Raw genomic sequence first — 27045 nt, forward strand, 5'->3', positions numbered from 1 at the left:
ACACAGTCACGGGGAGAACATGCAAACTCCCAGCACCTTCTTATTATGAGGCACATGCACTAACCCCATGTTCCACCGTGCTGCCCTCCATAAAAGATAAACAGCTGTGAAAAATTCTATATTACTTTGAAGAAAACTGTTTTGGTTTAATAAAATTCTACCCAAAAACTTAAAGTCAAATACAACTGAGACGACAAGAGAAGTATCACACATTTCTCTTTTGTAAAATAAATCTGTACAGCAGATATGGTCATCAATATCAACGATATGATTTGCCTCAGTCGCTGGACAGGACAGATTATAACTTTAAACAAAAAAATAATAATTTTAAATAGATTTTTTTTATTTATTTTTTTTTAATCGATTAACAATTGTTACAAATAGGAATTGTGTTTCATTCGAAAATATTTTTCTTTTGACAGCCCTATCAATTAAAATGTAATAAATCTAATTTCATGGAGTTGGTCTTAATTGAATGTAATGTTTATTCACTAACTAAATAATTTGACCAGGTTTTTGCCCTTTTTCTTCTTTCTCTTTAGGTGGGAACTGTCTGCCATGACCACCAACAGCAACATCAGCAGGCCCATTTTCTCTTCACATGGCTGATGTGGCTGGATATCAAAAAGGAGCAGAATTTATTTCTCTGATCCATTGCTGATGGCAGGACTGCTTTTGCCACAGATGGATCTATGGTGGATTTAGTCTATTTATCGAAATGTCCTGCATAGGACTTATTTTTGGACTCAATGGGCTTTCTCGCATTCAGGATGTCTCACAGGAGAAAAAAATGGCTGACACCTGATCACCTTTTATCTTTTTTTTTGTCTTCAGAGATCTAATCAGCCTATGATAATCACAGACTTTGAATCCTAAGCACAGGAAGGACTGAAGGAGAAGAAAAACGAGAGGGAAATTACCACGAGAGCTATCGCTGGGAGACAAATCGTAACACAAAATCTACACTAAGAGACTTAAAGGGACGGGACTATGTACAATTACATTGATTTCATGTCCTTTTGCACCTAATGGGTCAATAGACTAACTTTTTTTGGTGTTCAGGGAGATTGTTTATTGGGTACTGTGCTGGTGAACTTAACTGTTTGATCATCTTTCAATGCTTTGCGACACTTCATCTCCACATGGCAACCCCACTGCCTGACTTTTGGTGATTCAACACTCATTTACAAGCAGCCCAGTCTTGTGTTTTTTTTCAACCCATCTACCTCTCCCAATAGCATGCCGCATTTAGCAATATATTCCCAGAACAAGGGAATTATCATTGCTGTCACACAACATGCCATAACTTTTCCCCTACCAAATATACAAATGAGTCATGCAAATGTTAGGCATATGTTTACACACAATCCCAGTTCTGCAAGTTTCCTGCTACCTGTTTTGGAGAGTAGCACCACTAACATGCGTCATATGGCTCTTTTTCTTTTAAGTTTGTTCTTTACTGTACAAATGTGTCCATCTCAAGAGTTACGGGGGAAAAATAGGCCAAATACAGTGATAATGCAAGCGCAACTATGGCAACAAAATCAATGTGGGACTCAGAGATGCATTGTTATGTCTGCTGGCTAAAGCTCAGAGTGTTCCTGTCAATTTGCATTAATAACCTGACTCACTGGCATCCCAAAATGTTAACACTATTCCTTAGAGTACTTCATTTTCTGTACAACACACAAAAACACCACTAATTGTAAGCTGATGCTACACTTTAAAGCCTGATATTTTCTCTGCCATTGTTTGCAAAAGTCTTGTTTGTTGAAGAAATTTCACCTTTCGTCTAGTAGGCTTGTCAGTTCTGAACCCGAGGAATGGAGTTTTCATAAAATATATCTGGTGGGTGTGTTCCCTAGGGCTGGTCACAATAGGGTTGCTGATGTTGTCTGACATGGTTAGGAACAACTGTGTTGCATACCAATAGGTCATTCGACAGCCTGCTGGCATAACAACTCGTTAGTGAACACCAGGAACATTAACAGCCCTTAAGTTTAAAACTAAATAAACTTTTTTAGACAAAAGGCAAAACTTCTTCAACATACAGGAAGACTCCAGTTGCCTCTATTCAACTTTTGCAGATATCCATTAGCTGGATGACAGAATATACACAGACACATTCTTCGTAGTAGCCACAACCCAATGTTCAATCAAGTAGTGCAGAGCTGCTCTACCGTCTTTTGTGGGAGACTTCCAATCACTGCCCTTGTGTCCAGACACCCTGAGTGAAGCTGAAAATCTCCTGGATTGTGGTGTTTTTGTGTGGATATAAAATACTGTACCGTCTGTCTGGATGTTGAAAGCATGCCAAGGCATTAAAGCCCAAACATACTCAAATGCAATGTAGACGGAATGTTGTCCGTAGAGGTCCACGCATAATCAAAACATGTCCGCCAGACCAATGCTGTGTACGAAGTTCAAATTTTATGACTATGCTGTGTGTAGTCCTGTCACACATAGCATTGTCTGGAGTTTTTATTTTTAATTTTTTTTTTTACATCAACCCACTTTATGTGACACTGATTAGGCAACTATATGAATGAAATGTTTACACGACTCACTGAGACAATTTCTGACAGTTGATGTGCCTAGTGAGTGGTTTCTGGTTTCAACATTACTCCCTCTCCTTCCTTTGCTTTGCCTCCATCGTTTGCACAGCCTGTAGACATTCATTGCCTCACAGACAGTTGGAAATTAAATTACTCTTACGTCTTACCACCACCTATATCAGTCCAAATGCTAAACATAGATGTCAAGTCTGCTGCTTTTCTTGAAAAACTACCATGGTTTTTCTTTTTTTCTTTTTTAAAGAAGTTTCCTGTAAATTTTTCAACTTTCGTAAAAATGTATAGATCCAATCTGATACTGCAGGGGACTATGGTTACAGAATCCTTGCTTGAGCTACAGCAGTAGTGGCAGTGGTAGTGGACGGGGACGTTTGGGGATCTCTTCCAAATACCAATTGTTGACTTTTAGTAAATCTACACATTTGCACTGTGCAATTAGCCTTGCATTCCTCTAAACGTGTATATTGTACCACAGGTATTAGACAATCCAAGCAGTCTCATGCCCGTTCCTCATGACCTGCTTCTCGAGAAACCAGGAAAGTGTGCATGTACATACTTTTAGACACTACAAGCAACATGATACCGATGTATAAGGGCTCTCTTTTAGATTTGTCACTGCAAAAAGAAAATCCCACTCTTACATCCATCCATGTTTAATTTACAGCTAAAGGTTGTGTGCTATTCTAGTATCCTTGATGGCCTCAGCAAAACTCTGTTCTGCTGAGGTTTCTAAAGTAAATAATTTAAGAAAATGAATGATTTTAAGAACTGCCAACATTGCCCAGACTGGCATAGATGAAGTGCATTTGTGGTTGGATTGTTGTCCGATAGGTTTATATTTAGAACATCAGGATCATTATGTGTTCTTAGAACCTGAGGAAACATTACAACTTTTCGCTAAGTGATGTAGTCATTGTACTGTTAATCGTTTTTTTGTGTCATGGAAGTTCAAACTGATTTATGGAAGATTTGAAGAATAGGTTTTGATTACACAGACATTACGATCAATACATTGTAGAGCTTGGCAGTTTCTTTCTTGGAAAAAGTCATTGTAACACAACTAAGTTAATAAGGTGGAGAGAATTAATCTCTGTGTTGCCTTTCTTTCAGCAATGGAACTGCACACTTCAGTTGTTTCTGATGCAGTACTGATGTCCAATCTATGTGACCATACTCAATTTGGTAACACAGTGCTTTTTTGTCTGGGTTTCTGGGATCAACTATGCTTTACTCTCACATGTGAAGGACAGTTTCCCTATAGTAATAGTTTGCTTGTCTTTGATTTATTTGGCCAACTAACAAATTATTTTGGCTGAGCTGGCTTTCACTGTAACTCTTAACCAATGAGTTTATGTCCAATATTGTTGTTAGACACCACATTACTGCTAAAGCATATCAGGCATTCAGACAAGATGATGCTGGTTTGTGAACAAGTGCAGGTGGCCTTTGAGTTATAAATGACTTCCGTTCTTATGTTTCAAGTAAATTTGTTATATCTATATTTACACTTAAAGGACTCATGGCGTCTAGATGAACAAAATTTCACTAGCAACTATTATGCATTGTTTGTTTCTAAAACTAAATCTTCCAGTCTTTCGTTTTTGAGTAATGGGTATAACTAACTGTACAAGGAATGCCCCCAATTCCATAGCCAGACTCTATATGCTGCCCCCTCTTGATGAGACATCAACTACAGAACTGGAGCCCATTCCCCCGCGTAGACAGTGTGGCTAAAGGCATGTACAACTATTATTTTGATTACTTCATTTCATATTTTGGTCTCCTTAGTCCACAATTACTTTAAAACTGATGTGATTGTTATGAGAAAAAAAATATTTAAAAGAATCACCATTTCCAGACTTCCCTGCTTGCTCTATGTCTTCTTCCATAGACACCATAGCCTGTGTTTATTCATGCTCTTTTGGCATTTTCTCAAGCATCTTGACTAAAACATCAGTAGAGGAGGGTTAGGGTTAGAATAAGAGCGCCTTTTTCTCTCATTTTTGAGCGCCGGTTCTGCTCCTCTTTTCTCCATTATTCTGCAGGTTCTAACTAAGTTTTTCTCCCGTTGAGTGTGCTCCTGATTCTCGGGATGGCATTTTAGTTGAGTCAAGCCAAACTCTGATTAAAACCCTTCTTTGAATACCTCCGCAAATTATACTCCTCACTTTATCCGTCCCATTATGTTAGAGGGGTCCATACTTTCCTCTTATTCACTTCATTAGGAATTATATGCAGGCTGACCCCTTCTTTAGTTGTGTTGCTACAACCTGCAACAATGCATCAGGGAGCCACATTTACAAATGCCTTTAAATCATGATGTTCATTTTCACTTCAATGGCGAAGGCTTTACCTTTCTTTGGGACACTGTCATCAGAAGAGCCTGTGTATGCCTAAGAATAATGATGAAGTGCAAAAAGTCAAGTAATAAGTTCTCCTCAGTGTTAGGTACATGATGTATCCTTACAACTATCCGTATGTGCACTGTTACTGGTTTTCAAGCAGACCAAAATTAGTTTTTTATTTAATTAATGTATGTCTGTTTGTAACCACGGAATGTGACATGGAATGAGGAAAACCTTTATGGACACAAACCAAGTCTAATAGTTGGCGTTCACACACAGATGATATACATCAGTCCTGCAGTGTGAAGCAGCCAAACAACTCATGTGATGTGACACTGAAAGGACATTATTAAAACTAATATAATTAGGGATGGAGGGGTTTTTTTTCCTATTTTGTGTAAAGATTTTGGATGACAGAATTCTTCAGGGATAACAACACTTTGTAAAAAAAACTTTCTCTGAAAATGATACAAACACTTCCAGCTGGGCAATGCTGATTCTTAAGTGTGTTTATTTACATATGTTGGCATTACATTCTTAATAATGGTGATTAAACCTAATTAAATAGAGTTCAAATACAAAGAAAGCTGTGTGCCTTGCTTTCAAAAATGGTAAATGCTCTTGGGATATTGTGCCAGACGATTTAATTCTGACATGGTAGCATAATAGTGTCTCCAATCAATGGGATGAATAATTCCTTCCTAACAAATACTTAGAAATAACCGAACAAAGTGTATAATCATTCAATTATACACACACTTGGCTATTGTTGTATTTTTTTTACCTTTGCTTTTTTTTGTCATTTTCTTTGGAGATTGTAAAGTTGGTCAGGACTTTATGTGCAATATTCTTTATGACAATACCATGAATAAATCTTGAGACAAGTTGACTTAACTGCCAAAATCTCTTTGTTTGAAAGATTCCACATCACTTACCAAAGTAGCAACACAACTTTAATAATGCAACATCATGAGATCATTGCCTACAAGGGGTTTACAGACTACTGGTAAAGAGTCAGTTAACCTAGAACTAACCAGCACTAAAGTGGAAAATTCCTGCACACATAAAAAAAATAAAGTCCCAACAATAGTCACACACACACACACAAGATCTGGTGAAATTACCTTCTGCATTTGACCCATTCCCATGTTCACCCCCTGGTAGGTGAGGGGAGCAGTGAGCAGCAATGGTGGCCACGCTCAGGAATCATTTGGTGATTTAACCTTCATTTCCAACCCTTGATGCTGAGTGCCAAGCAGGAGGCAATGGGTCCCACTTTTATTGTCTTTGGTTTGACTCGGCCAGAGTTTGAACTCACGACCTTCCACTCTCAGGGCAGACACTCTAACCACAAGGCCACATACCATTTATTTTTAAAATAATACATACCTCACATAATGCTCTTCCTGCAGACACTGTGCCAGAGGTTGATAGGCAAATAATGTTTTAACAAATCAACTGCAGCACCTACCAATTAACTTGTAGACTCCAACCATACCAATTCCCATATGCGCTCGGAGCTATTTGAGACACGCTTTGTGAGATAGACGTAATCTCATTAATATTACTACTTAACTACTACCATTAACAAAAATGTCTCCAAACGGCCTGTAATATGTGTTTTTTTAATATTAGATCATTGTCTCTGTAATTAATGATGTCATTAGATTCAACAGTCTTGGTGTCATCGGTTAAAAAACTCATCTGGTTAAAACCAGATGAGTTTTTTTCCGCTTGATGAGGCATCTCCAAACTATACAAGTTCACATGTACAGTTGTGATCAAAATTATTCAACCCCCAGAAAATTTTGGTGTTTTAGCAAGTTTTGTGTTTTAGCAAGTTGGATATTTATTCCGTATTTTGTTTACAGTCATATCAAATAAATATGTGTCAAATATACAAATGCAACTTAAATTGTAACACTGTATTTTACAAAATACCAAAAAAGGACATTTTTCTTAATATTTCATTGACAAAATTATTCAACCCCTTGAAGATTGTAACTCTTAAGAACAGAATTTGAATAAGGTATTTTCAATCAGGTGTTGAAAACACCTGTAGATGTGATTAGAACCATAACGAGCAACAATTAAACTGATTGAAAAAGACTGTGACGCTCAGCTTCTTGTAGATGGTCAATGGTGTATTTGCAACATGGTGATGTCCAGGGAGTGGTCAAAGAAGTCAAGAGAGGAGGTAATTTCTCTTCATAAGAAAGGATATAGATATAAGAAAATAGCAAAGACATTACACATTCCAAGAGACACAATTGGGAGCATAATTCGCAAGTTTAAAGCTAAAGGCACAGTGGAAACACTACCTGGGCGTGGTAGAAAGAGGATGCTGTGTGCGTACAGTGGTGAAAAAGCCCCGGGTAACAGCTGAGGAACTACAACAGGACATTGCAGAGGGGGGAACGCAGGTTTCGTCCCAGACAATAAGGCGCCCACTACGAGATGAAGGCCTCCATGCCAGAACTCCCAGGCGCACCCCACGTCCGACTACCAGGCACAAGGAAAATAGACTCCAGTATGCCAAAAATCCTCTGGACAAACCCCAAAGGTTTTGGGAAACTGTTCTATGGAGTGATGAGACAAAAGTGGAACTCTTTGGGCCTATGAATCAACGTTGTGTCTGGAGGAGAAAAAATGAAGCTTACAAAGAGAAGAACACCTTGCCCACTGTTAAGCATGGTGGGGGGTCAATCATGCTCTGGGGCTGTTTCTCTGCCTCAGGTACCGGGAATCTCCAGCGCGTTCAAGGCGTTATGAATTATATTTCTTACCAGGATATATTAGCTGCAAATGTCATGAAGTCAGTGATGAAGCTGAGGCTTGGGAGACGTTGGACCTTCCAACAGGACATCGATCCCAAGCATACCTCCAAATCAACATCAGAGTGGTTGCAGAAGAAGGGCTGGAAGACTCTGGAGTGGCCTTCACAGTCGCCAGAACTAAATCCTATAGAAAACCTGTGGTGGGACTCGGAGAAGGCAGTTGCAGCACGCAAGCCCAAGAATATGAATGAACTGGAGGCCTTTGCCCAAGAGGAATGGGCTAAAATACCTGTAGATGCAAGAAGCTTGTGTCCGGTTATGTATCACGTTTGAAGGATGTAATTACTGCCAAAGGGTGTTCTACTAAGTACTAAAGATGCATGTAACTAGAGGGTTGAATCATTTTGTCAATGAGATATTAAGAAAAATTTTCTTTTTTGGTATTTTGTAAAATATAGTGTTACAATTTAAGTTGCATTTGTCTATTTGACACAACTTTATTTGATATGACTATAAAGAAAATACGGAATAAATGTCCACCTTGCTAAAACACCAAAATTGTGTGGGGGTTGAATAATTTTGATCACAACTGTAGCTTGTCCCCTTAAAAGGGGTGAAGGGGTCCTACTAATCTTTGATGTAAACCTTAACCTTCGGCACTGTTTGCACTAAGTCGGATAAGGTTATCCAGGGTAAATCACACCTAACCTTCTCCGTGTCCACACACAACCATGCCGCCGTTTAAGACCCTGGCCCCCCTCCGTCCGCCGGCACAATGCAACACAGTACGCATGCAGGGAAAATGCGCACGTCATAGTCCTCTCCAGTGTTGCTTTGTGTGCAAGTTTTTAAATTTAACTTATCTGAACAATATCCAGTGTTGTGGTATTTCAATTAACTGGAATTCAGTGTGCTGTGGGGCTCTATTGTAGTGAATTACACTTGAGACATGCTAATTAATAAAATCTTTATTAGACAGGTAAACAATGTGATAAAGAACATTTAACATTTATCAATCTAGGGATCTAGATATCTGGTCAGGACCTTCCTCACAGTTTTGCCTTCCCTTTCATTGTCCATTCGTTTTTGGTGACGTTATATACTCTGGACTCTGGACCGAGTCCGCGACATACATGGTGGACAATAACTGATACAGTCTGCTTTTGCCAGTCCAAATGCATTCGCTGTTTTCTTCGACAGCCAGGTAATACAACGTACTCACTACCTTTTTTATCACATCCATGGAAGCTCGCATTCTTGTTGTCTCTCCTTCAACAAATGGATGAAGTTTTTCGCTAAGTAACATCACATCTGACCTGGACATTCGAAAGTTATCTTGCCGTCTGAGAAGTATTGTACTTAAATAGCTGCAATCGCTTTCACCTAAGGTATTCATGTGTGATTTCCACATGTGTCCGTCCATGAAGAGAAAGGAGAAACACTGGCATGTCTGGATAATATTTCCAGTTGTTAGCTCCGAGCTACAAAACCGTTTTTTTATGAAGCTGGCTGTGGCGTGTTCTTTCTGACGTCAATTCTTGTGTGGGCGAGGTCTTTTTTGGCGTCACGTCCTCTCCGAATTCACTTTGTAAACGATCGATGAGTCCATACAAAGCTAAGTGCCTGAGATCCAAACATTACAGGGCTGACTTACCCGTGTAAAAATCTGTCCGAGGAGGGGGACCTTAAACACTGGTTTAATGTGGCTGAAACGGGGCTTAGGCTAAATAATTATTCGTTTAAGGGGTTAAACGACTTAGTGTAGATGTGGACTTAGCCTAAGTAATAGATATATATAAATTGAGGTTCTTACTACGACGTTGGTTATACCTTTGCCACTCCCCTGGCTAATATTTACCGCGCCTTCTGGGCCTTATTCCGACTTTATCAACAAATGATTTGAATTTGTTGCTGACCTAATGATTTCTGCGGATAATATATAGTAAATATCATGGGTAATTTTAAAGTCCTACTGAAACCCACTACTACCCACCACACAGTCTGATAGTTTATATATCAATGATGAAATATTAACATTGCAACACATGCCAATACGGCCTTTTTAGTTTACTAAATTGCAATTTTAAATTTCCCGGGACTTTTTTCTTGAAAACGTCGCGTAATGTCGACGTGTAGGCGTGACGTCACAGGCTGTTATGAATATGAGCGCTGCACACACACAGCTAAAAGTCGTCTGCTTTAACGGCATAATTACACAGTATTTTGGACATCTGTGTTGCTGAATCTTATGCAATTTGTTCAATTAATATTGGAGAAGTCAAAGTAGAATGATGGAGTTGGGAAGCTTTAGCCTTTAGCCACACAAACACACGGTGATTCCTTGTTTAAAATTCACGGAGTTGAAACTTTACTATGGATCAGAGCGGACATGCATCCCAACCACTTGTCAACCAGCAGGTTTCGGTGAAAAAATTGTGGTTAAAAAGTCGCCACTTACCGGATATCAGCTGAGCTTGTGCCTCCCGTACAGCTGCCGTCGACTTCCCCGAGACACTGCGTGTCAACACCCGGCCGTGGACGTACACGTCCGACAATCAGGTACTGTTAAACTCACTAAAACACTAGCAACACAATAGAAAGATAAGGAATTTCCCAGAATTATCCTAGTAAATGTCTCTAAAAACATATGAATCCATCTCAAGGCAACGCAATTGCAATCGCGTTTTATTTTTTTTTCTAGTCCGTCGCTATCAATATATTCAAACACAAATCTTTCATCCTCGCTCAAATTAATGGGGAAATTGTCGTTTTCTCGGTCGGAATAGCTGTTTTTGTTGGAGGCTCCCATTAAAATCAATGTGAATATATGAGGAGCCATCAACATGTGACGTCATCTTCTGCGACTTCCGGGAGAGGCAGGGCTTTTCTCCAGTTGCCAACTTTATCGTGGATGTTCTCTACTAAATCCTTTCAGCAAAAATATGGCAATATCGTGAAATGATCAAGTATGACACATAGAATGGACCTGCTATCCCCGTTTAAATGAGAAAATCTCATTTCAGTAGGCCTTTAATATCCACATAAATACCCCGTTTGACCCTCAGAGCGTGGCACTTCAAACTGTAATGGATAGTTGTGGTCTTACCAAAACAATACATGGACTGTAACGGTAATAGGATAGATCTGTTCCTTCAGAAGGGTATCACTGCCTCTAAAGTGATAGACTCCCATACACCCAAATAATGTCCAATTACGGCCCCATAAAATTTCAAGTCTGGACCCATTGACAACAAATTGTTAATAACCAACGCTTTAGCAGCCGTAATATTATTGTTGCTACAACTGTGACTCTCGGACTACTGCCCTCGGTAATGGCGCCATTCCCAAATGATATAGTCTTTTATGATCCGCCACCCGGATCATATATTGTTTTGGTTTTTGAGTCCTTTTGTGTTTTGCCGATCGTTTTGGACTCTTCCTGTTCTTAGTTTTTGCACTTCCTGTTTTACCTTGTTACCATGGTTTCGCGTTTGTTCCACCTGCTATGCTTTTTGACGCACACCTGTGGTAATTGACTATTTGCTTTTGTATTTATGCCTGCCTTCGCCCTATTTTCAGTCTGGATCCTTTGTTTTGCTATCAGCAACAGTCACGTTGGAATCTTCTTTATGTCAATACTTGTGCTAAGTTTCGTCTTAGCTTCGCGTGCGCTCGGCACGTCACTTACTGGACTTTGTCTCAGTGCTCAGTGTTAGCCTACCTCCCCGTGCGATGGCACGCGCTTTCTTTTGCCTTTTGTGTCTGTGTTCTTTTATATTTTTGTATTAAACCAAGCTCCTACCTGCCATCCTGTCCGATCTGGTCCATTTGCATCTTGGGATGACTCTACACGCGCATCACGATGCGTTCCATACGTGACATAGGCTCCATTGACAGCCTCACTAACAACTTTAATGATGCTTTGCGCAACGCCATTGATGGTATAACACCGTTAAAATTTCAAAAAGGTCCCTAAGACACATACCCCATGGCTCACGGGAGACATCAGAGTTCTGAAATAATCATGTAGAAAGCAGGAACGCAAATAGCATGTGACTAAACTACAGGTCTTCCATCAAGCATGGAGTGATAGTTTGAAAACCTATGAAGACGCTCTTACCTTTGCTAAAACTAATTATCACTCTACTCTTATTTACCTGAATAAAAAGGATCTTATATATCTGTTTAACAGCATAGCATCGTCAACCCAACCAGCGTCTTCTCCCAGTAGCTCCACCATTTCGGCTGATGACTTTATGCAATTCTTCACTAAAAAGATTGAGCTCACAAGAAAAGTTCGCATTACGGCAAATGCTTTCCAAAATAATCTCTCGTTTTGAAGAAGAAACACCTCGTTAATCGGACAAAACAATAACATGTATACTCGACCCTCTTCCTGAGAAACTCATCAAGGAGCTGTTTGTAATATTAGGACCATCAGCGCTAAATAGTATTAACCTGAAGTATCACTCTCCTCCGGTACTGTTCCCTTAGCATTCAAAACATTGATTATTCATCCTCTGTTTAAAAGACCTAACCTCGATTCTGACCTCCTGCTAACCTACAGGCTGGTGTCGCACCTACCATCCATCTAAAAAAAATCATAAAAAATAATCATTGCGTAACAGATAAATAAATACTTTGCGTCCCAAACAATCTTTGTGGATTCTTTCAGTCGGGGTTCAGGGCAAATCACTCATCTAAGATGGCCCACGCAAAAGTGACTACTGATTTTTTATGAGCAGTGGATGCTGATGCGTCATACTTGATCTCAGCGCCATAAATAAAAGTCTTTCAACCTCTGTTTAAAGGGGAACTACACTTGTTTTGGGGATTTTGCCTATCACTCACAATCCTTAGATCAGACAAGCACACATCCATCCATCCATCCATCTTCTTCCGCTTATCTGAGGTCGGGTCGCGGGGGTAGCAGCCTAAGCAGGGAAGCCCAGACTTCCCTCTCCCCACCCACTTCGTCTAGCTCTTCCCGGGGGATACCGAGGCGTTCCCAGGCCAGCCGGGAGACATAGTCTTCCCAACGTGTCCTGGGTCTTCCCCGTGGCCTCCTACCGGTTGGAGGCGTTCGGGTGGCATTCTGACCAGATGCCCGAACCACCTCATCTGGCTCCTCTCGATGTGGAGGCGTAGCGGCTTTACTTTGAGTTCCTCCCGGATGACAGAGCTTCTCACTCTATCTCTAAGGGAGAGCCCCGCCACACGGCGGAGGAAACTAATTTCGGCCGCTTGTACCCGTGATCTTGTCCTTTCGGTCATGACCCAAAGCTCATGACCATAGGTGAGGATGGGAACATAGATCGACCGGTAAATTGAGAGCCTTGCCTTCCGGCTCAGCTCCTTCTTCACCACAACGGATCGGTACAACGTCCGCATTACTGAAGACGCCGCACCGATCCGCCTGTCAATCTCACGATCCACTCTTCCCCCACTCGTGAACAAGACTCCTAGGTACTTGAACTCCTCCACTTGGGGCAGGGTCTCCTCCCCAACCCGGAGATGGCACTCCACCCTTTTCCGGGCGAGAACCATGGATTCGAATTTGGAGGTGCTGATTCTCATTCCGGCCGCTTCACACTCGGCATGAACCGATCCAGTGAGATCTGAAGATCCCGGCCAGATGAAGCCATCAGGACCACATCGTCTGCAAAAAGCAGAGACCTGATCCCACGGCCACCAAACCGGAACCCCTCAACGCCTTGACTGTGCCTAGAAATTCTGTCCATAAAAGTTATGAACAGAATCGGTGACAAAGGGCAGCCTTGGCGCAGTCCAACCCTCACTGGAAATGTGTTCAACTTACTGCCGGCAATGCGGACCAAACTCTGACACTGATCATACAGGGAACGGACTGCCACAATAAGACAGTCCGATACCCCATACTCTCTGAGCACTCCCCACAAGCACACACATGTTTTTATTTTTTATATACTGTACATTTTAACTCGTAAATAAAAGTCTGCTTACAATGGAGCCTAAGGGAGCCACTCTATTCTGCCCATAAAGTGCTTTAAAAAAACATCCAAACTTCCATCAATGTTTTATATATACACTCTATGTAATGTAGTAACAGGCACATTAATAATAGCATGTAATATTTACATCTTTGGGTCTTTTTTAAGTGTACTATTGTGTATTAATTTAAAAGACACATCTCGATGTTTGCTTTTTCCTTCGACAGCATTGCTGATTACTACTCACTGTAGACTTCATGAGATATGACAAACTTACTGTACAATTTCTGCTCTCACGGAGATTACAATTGATGGGATGTTCATATATTCCCAATCAGATAATGAATGACTCATAATCCTTGCAAAGAGGAAAGAGGTGTGTCTTTTTTGGTGTCCCCGGGTCTAAATTGTATGCCAAAATTGACCAACTTTTTGGATTATGTCCTCCGTCTTCTGCTATCAAGGTGGGAGCCATTATAAATGATCTAGAATAAACTGTCACGAGCTCCGAGGCGAGAAAACAGCTCACCGGTTCGTTAGTGCTCTGTGATCACAGCGCACTACTTTGTCTGCGTTAGTGCTTATAATAATAATATCACTAATACCTGGTTAATATTGAAGTCACAAAATGTAAATGGAGTATTGTTGGCGTTTTTTGATGGTTATTTATTGGATTTCATGGGCGAAATAGAGTACCTCCCATTGACTCCATTGTAAGTGGAATTTTATTTACGAGTGAGAATTCATAAAAAACAAATACATTTGACTTCCTGTCTTTCATAATGATTGTGAAAGATAGTCAATCCATCAATCAATGTTTATTTATGTAGCCCTAAATCACAAATGTCTCAAAGGACTGTACAAACCACAACGACTATGACATCCTCGGAAGAACCCACATAAGGGCAAGGAAAACTCACCCCCAGTGGGACGCCAGTGACAATGATGACTATGAGAACCTTGGAGAGGACTCATACGGGGACCGAAAGCAATGGCTGTCGAGCGGCTCTAACATGATACTGTGAAAGTTCAATCCATAGTGGCTCCAACACAGCCGCGAGAGTTCAATTCAAAGCGGATCCAAGACAGCAGCGAGAGTCCCGTCCACAGGAAACCATCCCAAGCGGAGTCGGATCAGCATCGTAGAGATGCCCCCAACCGATACACAGGCGAGCGGTCCATCCTGGGTCTCGACTCTGGACAGCCAGTACTTCATCCATGGTCATCGGACCGGACCCCCTCCACAAGGGAGGGGGGACAGAGGAGAAAAAAAAAGAAGCGGCAGATCAACTGGTCTAAAAAGGAGGTCTATTTAAAGGCTAGAGTACACAAATGAGTTTTAAGGTGAGACTTAAATGCTTCTACTGCGGTAGCATCTCGAACTGTTACCGGGAGGGCATTCCAGAGTACTGGAGCCCGAACGGAAAACGCTCTATAGCCCGCAGACATTTTTTGGGCTTTAGGAATCACTAATAAGCCGGAGTCTTTTGAACGCAGATTTCTTACCGGGACATATGGTACAATACAATCGGCAAGATAGGAAGGAGCTAGACCGTGTAGTATTTTATACGTAAGTAGTAAAACCTTAAAGTCACATCTTAAGTGCACAGGAAGCCAGTGCAGGTGAGCCAGTATAGGCGTAATATGATCAAACTTTCTTGTTCTTGTCAAAAGTCTAGCAGCCGCATTTTGTACCAACTGTAATCTTTTAATGCTAGACATGGGGAGACCCGAAAATAATACGTTACAGTAATCGAGACGAGACGTGACAAACGCATGGATAATGATCTCAGCGTCCCACCACACAGACTGTGTGGTGGGTAGTAGTGGGTTTCAGTAGGCCTTTAACACACAGCAATATTTTCATAAATTGAAATTTAAAGGTCAGGTTCGGGGACAGGAACTTCTCAATTAAAAGTACCCTATAAATGATTTGTATCTATGTATCTTATCACTGTCTTAGTTCAGTCCCTGGGTTTAAACAGATCATCATGTAAAATCAGTCCAATCCACTTCTGAATACTTAATTGTTTTATCGAACCTTTTTTTGGTAACCAGACAGTATTTTGAACTCATTCGGTAGAATGCCCCATAAATGCAACATGGATATACTTTAGAGTAGTCAGTGTACAGCTTGTAGTATAGCAGTATATATTTACTATCCTCTTAAAATGAGTCAATACAAAGCCATTATTGTCCAAATATAAGGCTTTGAAAACAAGAGAACTGTGTTGTACAGTCAAGCATGTTCGTGGTTGCATCATATTTTGGGGCTGCATGTGTGGAGCTGCAGTTCATTGAGAACACCCACAAGCTCAGGGATGTTATCATGGAGGAGTGGCAGAGGAGTCGAGTAGCAACCTGTGCACCTCTGTTGAATGCCATGCCCAAAGGGATTAAGGCAGTGCCTAACACTAAATATCCACACTTTGCTCATGTTCAACGTGAAGTGTGCTCACTTGTGTTGCCACTTAATTACACAAATATGACTGAGTGTTGATTTTACGAAGACACTAACTCTATACTGCCTTCTACCAAGCATAGGTTAGGATAGGATCGACTTTAATAACACTATTACTGCCACTTATGCACAAACAGTCTTGGTCAAAAGTTAACACTTGTAAAGAACATTATGTCATGGCTGTCTTGATTTTCCAACAATTTCTTCAACTTTTATTTTTTTGTGATAGAGTGATTGGAGCACATACTTTTTGGTCACGAAAATATTCATGAAGTTTGGTTCTTTTATGAATTTATTATGGGTCTACTGAAAATGTGACCAAATCTGCTGGGTCAAAAGTATACGTCCAGCAATGTTAATATTTGGTTACATGTCCCTTGTCAAGTTTCACTGCAATAAGGTGCTTTTGGTAGCCATCCACAAGCTTCTGGTTGAAATTTTGACCACTCCTCTTGACAAAATTGGTGCAGTTCACCTAAATTTGTTGGTTTTCTGACATGGACTTGTTTCTTCAGCATTTAAGTTAGGACTTTGGGAAGGCCATTCTAAAATCTTAATTCTAGCCTGATTTAGCCATTCCTTTACCACTTTTGACGTGTGTTTGGGGTTATTGTCCTGTTGGAACACCCAACTGCGCCCAAGACTCAACCTCCGGGCTGATGACTTTAGGTTGTCCTGAATAATTTGGAGGTAAACCTCCTTTTTCATTGTCCCATTTACTCTCTGTAAAGCACCAGTTCAATTGGCAGCAAAACAGGCCCACAGCATAATACTACCACCACCATTCTTGATGGTAGATATGGTGTTCCTGGGGTTAAAGGCCTCACTTTTTCTCCTCCAAACATAGTGCTGGGTATTGTGGCCAAACAGCTCAATTATTGTTTCATCTGACCCCAAAACTTTCCTCCAGAAGGTCTTATCCTTGTCCATGTGATGTCAGATATAACAAAAATTGAGCTGTTTGGCCACAATACCTAGCGAGGCCTTTAATCCCAGGAACACTATGCATACCGTCAAGCATGGTGGTGGTAGTATTATGCTCTGGGCCTGTTTTGCTACCAATGGAACTGGTGCTTTACAGAGAGTAAATGGAACAATGAAAAAGGAGGTTTACCTCCAAATTATTCAGGACAACCTAAAGTCATCAGCCCGGAGGTTGGGTCTTGGGCGCAGTTGGGTGTTCCAACAGGACAATGACCCCACACACACGTCAAAAGTGTTAAAGGAATGGCTAAATCAGGCTACAATTAAGTTTTGGGAATGGCCTTCCCAAAGTCCTGACTTAAACAAATGGACAATGCTGAAGAAACAACTCCATGTCAGGAAAACCAACACATTTAGCGGAACTGCGCCAATTTTGTGAGGGGAATGGTCAAAAAATCGTCCAGAAGTTTGCCAGATATTAACATTGCTGTATTTATACTTTTGACCCAGCAGATTTGTTCATATTTTTAATATTCCCATAATAACTTCATAAAAGAACCAAACTTCATGAATGACCAACAAGTATGTGCTCCAATCCCTCTATCACAAAATAATAAGAGTTGTAGAAACTATTTGAAACTCAAGACAGCCATGACATTATGTTCTTTACAACTTTTGACAAGGACTGTATATTTATATATTGTTTACTAAATGATTGCACATTTTTCACACCAAGATAATAAGCACTTTTTAGGATATGTATACTGACTACTGTAAAGTAAATCTAGTTTTTATTTCCACAGTGTTGTCGTTTGAGAAGATATACCTTAATGATGTTTGCTTCTTTTCACATGTTTATTGGCTATTAAACCAAACCTGCAAGTTTATGGAATGTAAGAAGAGAGTGGAGAACTCTCAGTAAACCTAAACACATTGAGGATGCTAACTTTACTCGGAGATGTCAGCTAAGATTTAACCCCAAAAGGCTAGAATATTTCAATCATAACCCATAATAACCAAGAGATGAAGTACTTACCAGAAATTCCTGCAGCTTCTTTGCATCCTCCATCTGCAACGTGCATATGGCTCCATATATTTTCCACTTCTCTCCACAGTCTCCACACAATGTTCTCTAGTATACAGGGTGTGTATTATCTTATCCCAATTGTTTTTCAGTTTTTTTAACTGATAGCTTTGAACAATGAAGAACCCCCTTGATGCTTTGTAATATCTCCTTTTGAAGTTTTAACTGTTGGAAGCGATTGTACGGTTGTCAGGAAAGAACAAAATCATTCACTTAAATAAATAAAACTTTGTTTACCTTAGAACATTTTATATTTAACCCTTGGGACAGTGTTTTTCCACATTTTTTGAGCCAAGGCACATTTTTTTCTTTAAAAAAATCCACAGGCACACCACCAGCAGAAATCGTTAAAAAACAAAACTCAGTTGACAGTAAGAAGTCGCTGTCGCAATTGATTTTAAAGCAGGGGTCTCAAACTCAATTTGCCCTAGGGGCCATTGGATGCAAAAACTGGGTGAGGCTGGGCCGCAAGAAAAGATTTCTTAAAAAATCTAACATGCACTTTTTAATGAATTCACCCTCTATGAATGGCTTTCCCGCCCTAGCAACATACTTGCCAATCCTCACAATTTTTCCGGGAGACTCCTGAATTTCAGTGCACCTCCCGACAATCTGCCAGTGCAACCATTCTCCCGAATTTTTCCCAACTTTCACCCAGCCGACTTTATTAAGGGCTGCCGTGACTGCACTGCCTTTAACGTCCTCTACAACAGTGGGTCTCAACCTTTTTTCAGTGATGTACCCCCTGTGAAATTTTTTTAAATTCAAGTACCCCCTAATCAGAGCAAAGCAGTTTTGGTTGAAAAAAAGAGACAAAGAAGTAAAATACAGCACTATGTCATCAGTTTCTGATTTATTAAATTGTATAACAGTGCAAAATATTGCTCATTTGTAGAGGTCTTTCTTGAACTATTTGAAAAAAAAGTTATGTAAATAACTAAAAAACTTGTTGAAAAATAAACAAGTGATGCAATTATAAATAAAGATTTCTACACATAGAAGTAATCATCAACTTAAAGTGCCCTCCTTGGGGATTGTAATAGAGATCCATCTGGATTCATGAACTTCATTCTAAACATTTCTTCACAAAAAAATAAATCTTTAACATCAATATTTATGGAATATGTTCACAAAAAGTCTAACTGTCAACACTGAATGTTAGATTGTTATATTATTTTTCCACAGTTTATGAACTTACATTCATACTTCATTGAAGTATTATTCAATAAACATATGTATAAAGGATTTATGAATTGCTGCTGTTTTTTAGAATGTTTTTAATAAATCTTGCTTGTCCCTTGGCATACCTTCAAGTACCTCCAGGGGTCCGCGCACCCCCAAAAGAAGACTACTGCTCCACTACATGTCATCGCGCACGCTTTTATATCACACAACCAATGTGCCGGCTCTGTATCATGTTGTGTGAGACTCGTGCAGAACAACATACATGGCTGCAAGACGTACTTCTTCAACAGCCATACACGTCACACTAAGGGTGGCCGTAAAAAAACTTTTAACACTGTTACAAATATGCGCCACACTGTGAACCCACACCAAACAAGAATGGCAAATCCTTTTTGGGAGAATTTCCACACCCTAACACAACTTAAACACAAGAGAAGAAATACCCAGAACACCTTGCAGGGCTACAATATACAACACCTCAACAGACGCAAGTAGGGTTGAGGGTGTGGGGGGTTGGTGGTAGCAGGGGTGTGTATATTGTAGCCCGGAAGAGTCAGGGCTGCATGGGATTCTGGGTAATTGTTCTGGTGTGTTTATGTTGTGTTATGATGCAATGTTCTCCCGAAATGTGTTTGTCATTCTTGTTTGGTGTGGGTTCACAGTCTGGCACATATTTGTAGCAGTGTTAATAGTTTTTTTACGGCCACCCTTAGTGTGACGTGTGTAGCTGTTGATGAAATATATCTTGCAATAACACACGTGTGTCTCACATGGTCAGATGCAACATACTACTGGGCTTGCACGCTGTTAATTCAGGATGTAGGGGGCGCTAAAGGCAGTGCCATAATGGCACTTCCTGAATATTGTTAATCTGGTAAAAATTGATTCGAGAGAATTGGTGCCCTGAAATTGAGGGATTTCCTGGGGAAATTGGGGACGTTGGTATTAAACTCGCGGACCGCACCAACATTAAATTGTTATATCAAAGCGCGGGCTGCATAATAACGTCTCATGTTTAAGACCCCTGCTTTAAAGCATAACCAAGCATGCATCAGTATAGCTCTTGTCTCAAAGTAGGTGTACTGTCACCACCTGTCACATCACTCCCTGACTTATTTGGACTTTTTTGCCTTTTTCCTGTGTGTAGTGTTTTAGTACTCGTCTTGCGCTCCTATTTTGGTGGCTTTTTCTCTTTTTTTGGTATTTTCCTGTAGCGGTTTCATGTCTTCCTTTGAGCGATGTTTCCCTGCATCTACTTTGTTTTTATGCTTCTTTGTGGGGACATCGTTAATTTTCATGTCATGTTCGGATGTACATTGTGGACGGCGTCTTTGCTCCACAGTGTGTCCTTGCTGTAATCCAGCATTCTGTTTTTTGTTTCCTTTGTAGCCAGTTCAGTTTTAGTTTCGTTCTGCATAGCCTTCCCTAAGCTTCAATGCCTTTTCTTAGAAGAACTCACTTGTTGTTTATTTTTGGTTTAAGCATTAGACACCTTTTTACCTGCACATTGCCTTCCGCTGTTTCCGACATCTACAAAGCAATTTGCTACTGGCTGCCACCTACTGATATGGAAGAGTATTACACGGTTACTCTGCCGAGCTTCAAACAGTGCAGACACTCAACAACGGCACTTTATTTGCAGACTATAATTACTGGTTTGCAAAAAATATTTTTTTAACCCAAATAGGTGAAATGAGGTAATCTCCCACGGCACACCAGACTGTATCCCGCGGCACACACTGCGGCACAGTGGTTGAAAAACACCGCCTTAGGAGACAAAAGCTGATTTTCTGTCCTTTCTGTAAGATATTGCTGTATTTTGGCCATACTTTTTCTTGTGTCATTCTGTTGTATTTTCTACCGCTTGTCCCTCTTGGGTTGCAGGTGTGGCAGGAGCCTTACCTCGCTGCATTCGGGCAGAAATGTTAAATAAAAAATTTCAGCGGTCAATTCAACAATACCCCAATGCCAAAACAAGACATAAAAGTCCTTTATTTTTCAAAGGGAATAAAAACGTTTTGTATTTTTATTTTTTTTTTAATTTCTCAAATATACCTCCAGCTCTAAACAAAAATACCAAACTTTTTTTTTTACATTTTTGATCAAATGTCACAGTTTCAATTAGTATAAAGTTAACAACACAAGCTATTTTACAAGTTTGAACCTGTGACATTATCTGATTTAAAGGCCATTAAAATAAAAATGTTAAATAATTTATTGGTTGATAACTTTGTTTAGGACTGATGTTTATTGAGAAATTTGTATTTAAAAAAAAATATATATATATTTATATATATATACATATATATATTCCTGAAGGAATCAATAAAGTACTATATATATATATATATATATATATATATATATATATATATATATATGTATCTCGATTGGATTATCCAGAGAATAGTGCTCGATACCGTGGTAGAGCGCAATATGTAGGTGTGGGAAAAAATCACAAGACTACTTCATCTCTACAGATCTGTTTCATGAGGGGTTCCCTCAATCATCAGGAGATTTTAATGGAAGCATTCACATACAATGGTTTATATAGGGCACAGAGTGGGTGGGTACAGGCAGGCGTAGGGTGTGGTGATTGGCTCATGTGTTACCTAGGAGGTGTTTCCTTCTGTGGCGGCATGTTGAAATAATTTCACTGCGCTTGTTGACTGGCAGTGTACCGCGCCTCGCCAAGGAGCAGCGAGAACACCAAGAAGCGCATATGCCAAATCTTCAAAGAAAACGGCCTACGGATCACGATTGAAGCCAACAAGCAAACCGTCAACTTCCTCAACGTCACTTTCAACCTGAGAAATAACAGCTACCAACCATTCACGAAACCCAACACAACACTCCAATACGTGCACCATGACAGCAACCACCCACCCACCACCACGAAAAGAATACCTACCGGAATTAATAAAAGGCTATCGATGCTGTCATCTAGCAAAGCTGAATTCGACCAAGCAACCCCCCCGTACCAGAAAGCACTTGATGAAAGCGGATACAACTTCACCCTCACCTATGAACCCACTCCAGGAAACCAACCAAAAAAGAGCAGAAAACGAAACAACATCTGGTACAATCCGCCATTCAGCAAAGACGTCTCAACCAACATCGGCCGCAAGTTCCTCACTCTGATCGACAAACACTTCCCCAAAGGCAACACCCTAAGAAAAATATTCAACAAGAACAACATTAAATTGAGCTACAGCTGTATGAATAACATGCAACAAATCATTTCAAACCACAACAAAGCAATTGCTAAAGGACTGCCTACCCCCAGACTAAACGACTCTGAAACCAATAATGAATGTAACTGTCGCAAGAAACCTGATTGCCCTCTCAACGGAAGGTGCTTACGGACATCAGTCGTTTACCAAGCAAAGGTAATACGCAAGGACATTAACACATCCGACACGTACGTAGGATTAACCGAAGGAGCGTTCAAAACAAGATGGAATAATCACAACGCCTCCTTTAGAAACCAGACTTTGCAGAATTCTACAGAACTCAGCAAACACATTTGGAACCTCAAAGACAACAATGTTGAATATTCAATAACATGGCAAATTCTTGCATCCAGCACACCTTACAACAGTGGTAATAAAAGATGCAACCTATGCTTAAAAGAGAAACTGTTTATTATATATCATCCCGATCTATCATCCCTCAACAAGCGCAGTGAAATTATTTCAACATGCCGCCACAGAAGGAAACACCTCGTAGGTAACACATGAGCCAATCACCACACCCTACGCCTGCCTGTACCCACCCACTCTGTGCCCTATATAAACCATTGTATGTGAATGCTTCCATTAAAATCTCCTGATGATTGAGGGAACCCCTCATGAAACAGATCTGTAGAGATGAAGTAGTCTTGTGATTTTTTCCCACACCTACATATATATATATGTATGTATATATTACACCTTTCAAAAACTGAAGGACTTGTATGTCCTATTTGGCATTAAATATAATTAAAATCAAGGAGGGTATTACCACTAAATAATAAATATATGATACAGTTGTCCCTTGACTAATACATTTTATTTGCAATGCAATTATGCTGATTTGTTATCTTTTGAAAACACAGTGTTACAGTACCTCCATTTTTGTTTGTGTAACCCGCTCCAAAACATTAATCGAAGACGGACTCATATGAAAACTGTATACATTTTTCCAATAGGAAATCATGTAAATATAATTAATCCATTCCAGACACCCATTGATATTACCATAAAAAAAAATTCACGGAGAATAATTACAGTTTTCTCTGTAGAAAACAATGTGAAATACATATAAATGACGAATGAAATGTTTAACATCTCTTTTTTTTTTGTCAGAGGGGTCAGCTATCTTAGTACAGTGGAACCTAGATTTACGAAACTAATTAGTCCTAAACATAACAAATTGCTTAGTGAAGCTAATTTCTCAAACAATGAAAATATGAATAACGGGTTCCGGCCTTGACAAAACACAATATTTGAGTAAAGGTTTCAACACTTTGAACACAACATAAAAGGCTACACAGTACTGTATATCTAACAAACATAACAAGGGGTTACTGTAAGGACGTTCTCTTTAATAACAAAGTCAACACAACAACAAAACAAGATGAACTGTCCTCATTCGCAGCCGCCCTGCTGACACGCGCACACCCTGTTAGTAGCATTGTGGTGCACTCACAGTTTGGAATTATAAAAATCCTTAACTTTAACAGCCAGATTGCTACAATAGTTAGGAATACAAAATTAAGAATATATATTACTAAAGATTTACCTTGTTGGTTAATCTTTTTGGGAGGAGTAAAGGGAGGCAGGGTCGATAACGCTGTAGATACTTCCTGAATGTTTCAAACCACACAGCAGTTGTCTGTTGCTTTGTTGGACTCATTTTGAGCTAGCAAAACTGAAAACTACTGTAAAAAGGACTAAACAAACAAAGTAAAAGCATTTAAGTCTCACCTTAAAACTAATTTGTATACTCTAGCCTTTAAATAGACCTCCTTTTTAGACCAGTTGATCTGCCGCTTCTTATCTTTTTCTCCTCTGTCCCCCCCTCCCTTGTGGAGGGGGTCCGGTCCGATGACCATGGATGAAGTACTGGCTGTCCAGAGTCGGGACCCAGGATGGACCACTCGTCGGGACCCAGGATGGACCGCTCGCCTGTGTATCGGTTGGGGACATCTCTATGATGCTGATCTGACTCCGCTTAGGATGGTTTGCTGTGGACAGGACTTTTGCTGCTGTCTTGGATCCGCTTTGAACTGAACTCTCGCGGCTGTGTTGGAGCCACTATGCATTAAACTTTCACAGTATCATGTTAGACCCGCTCAACATCCATTGCTTTCGGTCCCTTAGAAGGGGGGGTTGCCCACATATGAAGTCCTCTCCAAGGTTCTCATAGTCATCATTGTCACTGGCGTCCCACTGGGTGTGAGTACTCCTTGGCCACTGGGTGTGAGTTTTCCTTGCCCTTATGTGGGTTCTTCTGAGGATGTCGTAGTCGTAGTGGTTTGTACAGTCCTTTGAGACATTTGTGATTTAGGGCTATATAAATTAACATTGATTGATTGATTGAAATAAAATGTATGCAAAGTAGCAACAATGAGCTGACAAGGAGCACCGGCGATCAATAATCCCACCCCCAATGGATGTGCTACCGGGCACAAAATGGTTGCACTGCGAATCACACAATGGGTGTATGAAACATTCATTACACGTAGATAATAGTCAAACTCCCAAAGCATATTTGTATTCTGTCTGTGGTTCGTAAATTGAAAAGTACACACAATAACTTTGTGGTTAGAGTGTCCGCCCGGAGATGGGTAGGTCGTGAGTTCCAACCCGGCCGAATCATACCAAAGACTATAAAAATGGGACCCATTACCTCCCCGCTTGCCACTCAAGGGGTTAGAATTGGGGGTTAAATCACCGAAATAATTCCCGAACGCGGCCACCCCTGCTGCTCACTGCTCCTCACCTCCCAGGGGGTGGACCAAGGGGATGGGTGAAATGCAGAGGGTAATTTCACACCGCCAAGTGCAGGGGTCGGGAACCTTTTTGGTTGAGAGAGCCATGAAAGCCAAATATTTTAAAATGTATTTCCGTAAGAGCCGTATAATATTTTTAACACCGAATACAACTGTCAAGTTCAAACACTGATGACATCTATTAAACAGACAAGAAGCAAGGAATTAAACAGAGACAGGATTCAATTTAGCTCAATGAGGAGAAACCCGTAAAACTGCACCCTTGTACAGTGTCGTCCCAGGCTCTGACAAGAGAATTCTACATTCTCTTTTATTTGGACTTTCCCTGATTACAACAACTAAATGCATGCATCTCTTATTATTTTTAATAATATTGTTATTCTGAAGCTAACCAATAATAAATCAAATAATTTTGACCATTCATGCAACATTTTGAACAGGTGCGATAGAAATGGATGGATGGATTAAAATGCATGAGAATGTTTTATATTTTGAAAGTTATTTTTAACACTGTGATTAATAGCGGAATTATTAATTACTTATCGTGCTAAGCAACATCAACTAAGATTTATCTAAGAGCCAGATGCAGTCATCAATAGAGCCACATCTGGCTCTAGAGCCATGGGTTCCCTACCCCTGGCATAGTGTGTGTGAGAGACGATCAGTGGTACTTGAACTTTAATAAGGGGTTTGTAAGTCAAGGTTCCACAGTACTTTTCTCACTTCTTTATCAATGTGCTAGTACTCACAACTTTCTTTGGCCCCAGGGTGGCTTATTTTTTGCAGCCCAACTGAATAAAAAGAGTTAATGATTCATTGTTTGGGTACATGACTGCGCGGGATAATACAGTACGCAGGCAAACTTTGTTACTAACTATACACACGCAGTACTTTGTTACATGCAATATTTGGGGGTACGACAATGACGGTGTGCAAAAACTGTGGCGAGCTATTGGTGAAAAAGTGAGATGCCGCTCTAAGTTTTAAAATACTTTATATTCTGATCCAACTTTTTACATCGTAAAAAACTGGGTCAAGGTGAGACTATTGACTCATCACAATTGAACACATTAAATTCTGGCTTACAAAATGAATGAATGCATGCAGTATGAGGGCTCTCTTTGAGACAGGCGTTATCTCATGACTGAAGTCTCATACGCTCCAATTGTATCACTTCAAAAACCTCAGCTCCCCTTTTTTCTGCTTCCTGCACAGCGCCAGAGAGTCATATCTTCCCCAGTCGGCTCGTCTGATAGCCCACCAGTGTCTCCCACCCCCTCGCCGAATGACTTTTCATTGGGACGCGTGCGGCTCTTTTGCGGGGTCCCCATTGCTGTGTGTGAACCCCCCGGCTCGTGCAGTCGTTGCCCCCGTGCCACCAGCAGCGTCCTGGCAGTTTGTTCCTGTCTGTCAGCAGCCCTGGGCTATAAAGTCACTGTTATCTCCACAGTTAAGTGCAGGCCAGAGACGGAGGGTGAGCTCAAAGTGAGGCAGCAGAGACACGCTGTCCCGCCTGGCACCACAGCACACAGGAAGCGGGGCTACGCCGTGTCCCCCTGTCTGGCCCCGGAGCCCTCCTTGCTCCATAACCCAGGCGTTAATGCGGGGAGACCCTCGGCCAAATTACTCTCTAATTTCCCTTCAGGACGCAAACGATCCCATCGGCCCTTGAGAATCAGACTGAGGATTTGTTCAAAGTGGTTTGTTTTGTCTTGTCCCCTCACGCCGCGCT

The 27045-nt window shown here is 40.6% G+C and overlaps 1 protein-coding gene across 5 annotated transcripts in view; it reads left to right on the forward strand.

The window, feature by feature from the left end:
• klhdc3 (kelch domain containing 3) overlaps positions 1-5807 on the forward strand; it is a 55351-nt gene extending 49544 nt beyond the window's left edge. For all 5 annotated transcript variants that reach the window (XM_061910671.1, XM_061910670.1, XM_061910674.1 and 2 more), the window contains one exon: positions 543-5807. In XM_061910671.1, coding sequence (XP_061766655.1) covers positions 543-609 — 67 coding nt within the window. In that variant the 3' untranslated portion in view covers positions 610-5807. The remainder of the gene's footprint in view (positions 1-542) is intronic.
• The last annotated feature ends 21238 nt before the right edge of the window (positions 5808-27045 follow it).

Source organism: Nerophis ophidion, linkage group LG09, assembly GCF_033978795.1.
Source record: "Nerophis ophidion isolate RoL-2023_Sa linkage group LG09, RoL_Noph_v1.0, whole genome shotgun sequence".
Taxonomy (NCBI): Eukaryota; Metazoa; Chordata; class Actinopteri; order Syngnathiformes; family Syngnathidae; genus Nerophis; species Nerophis ophidion.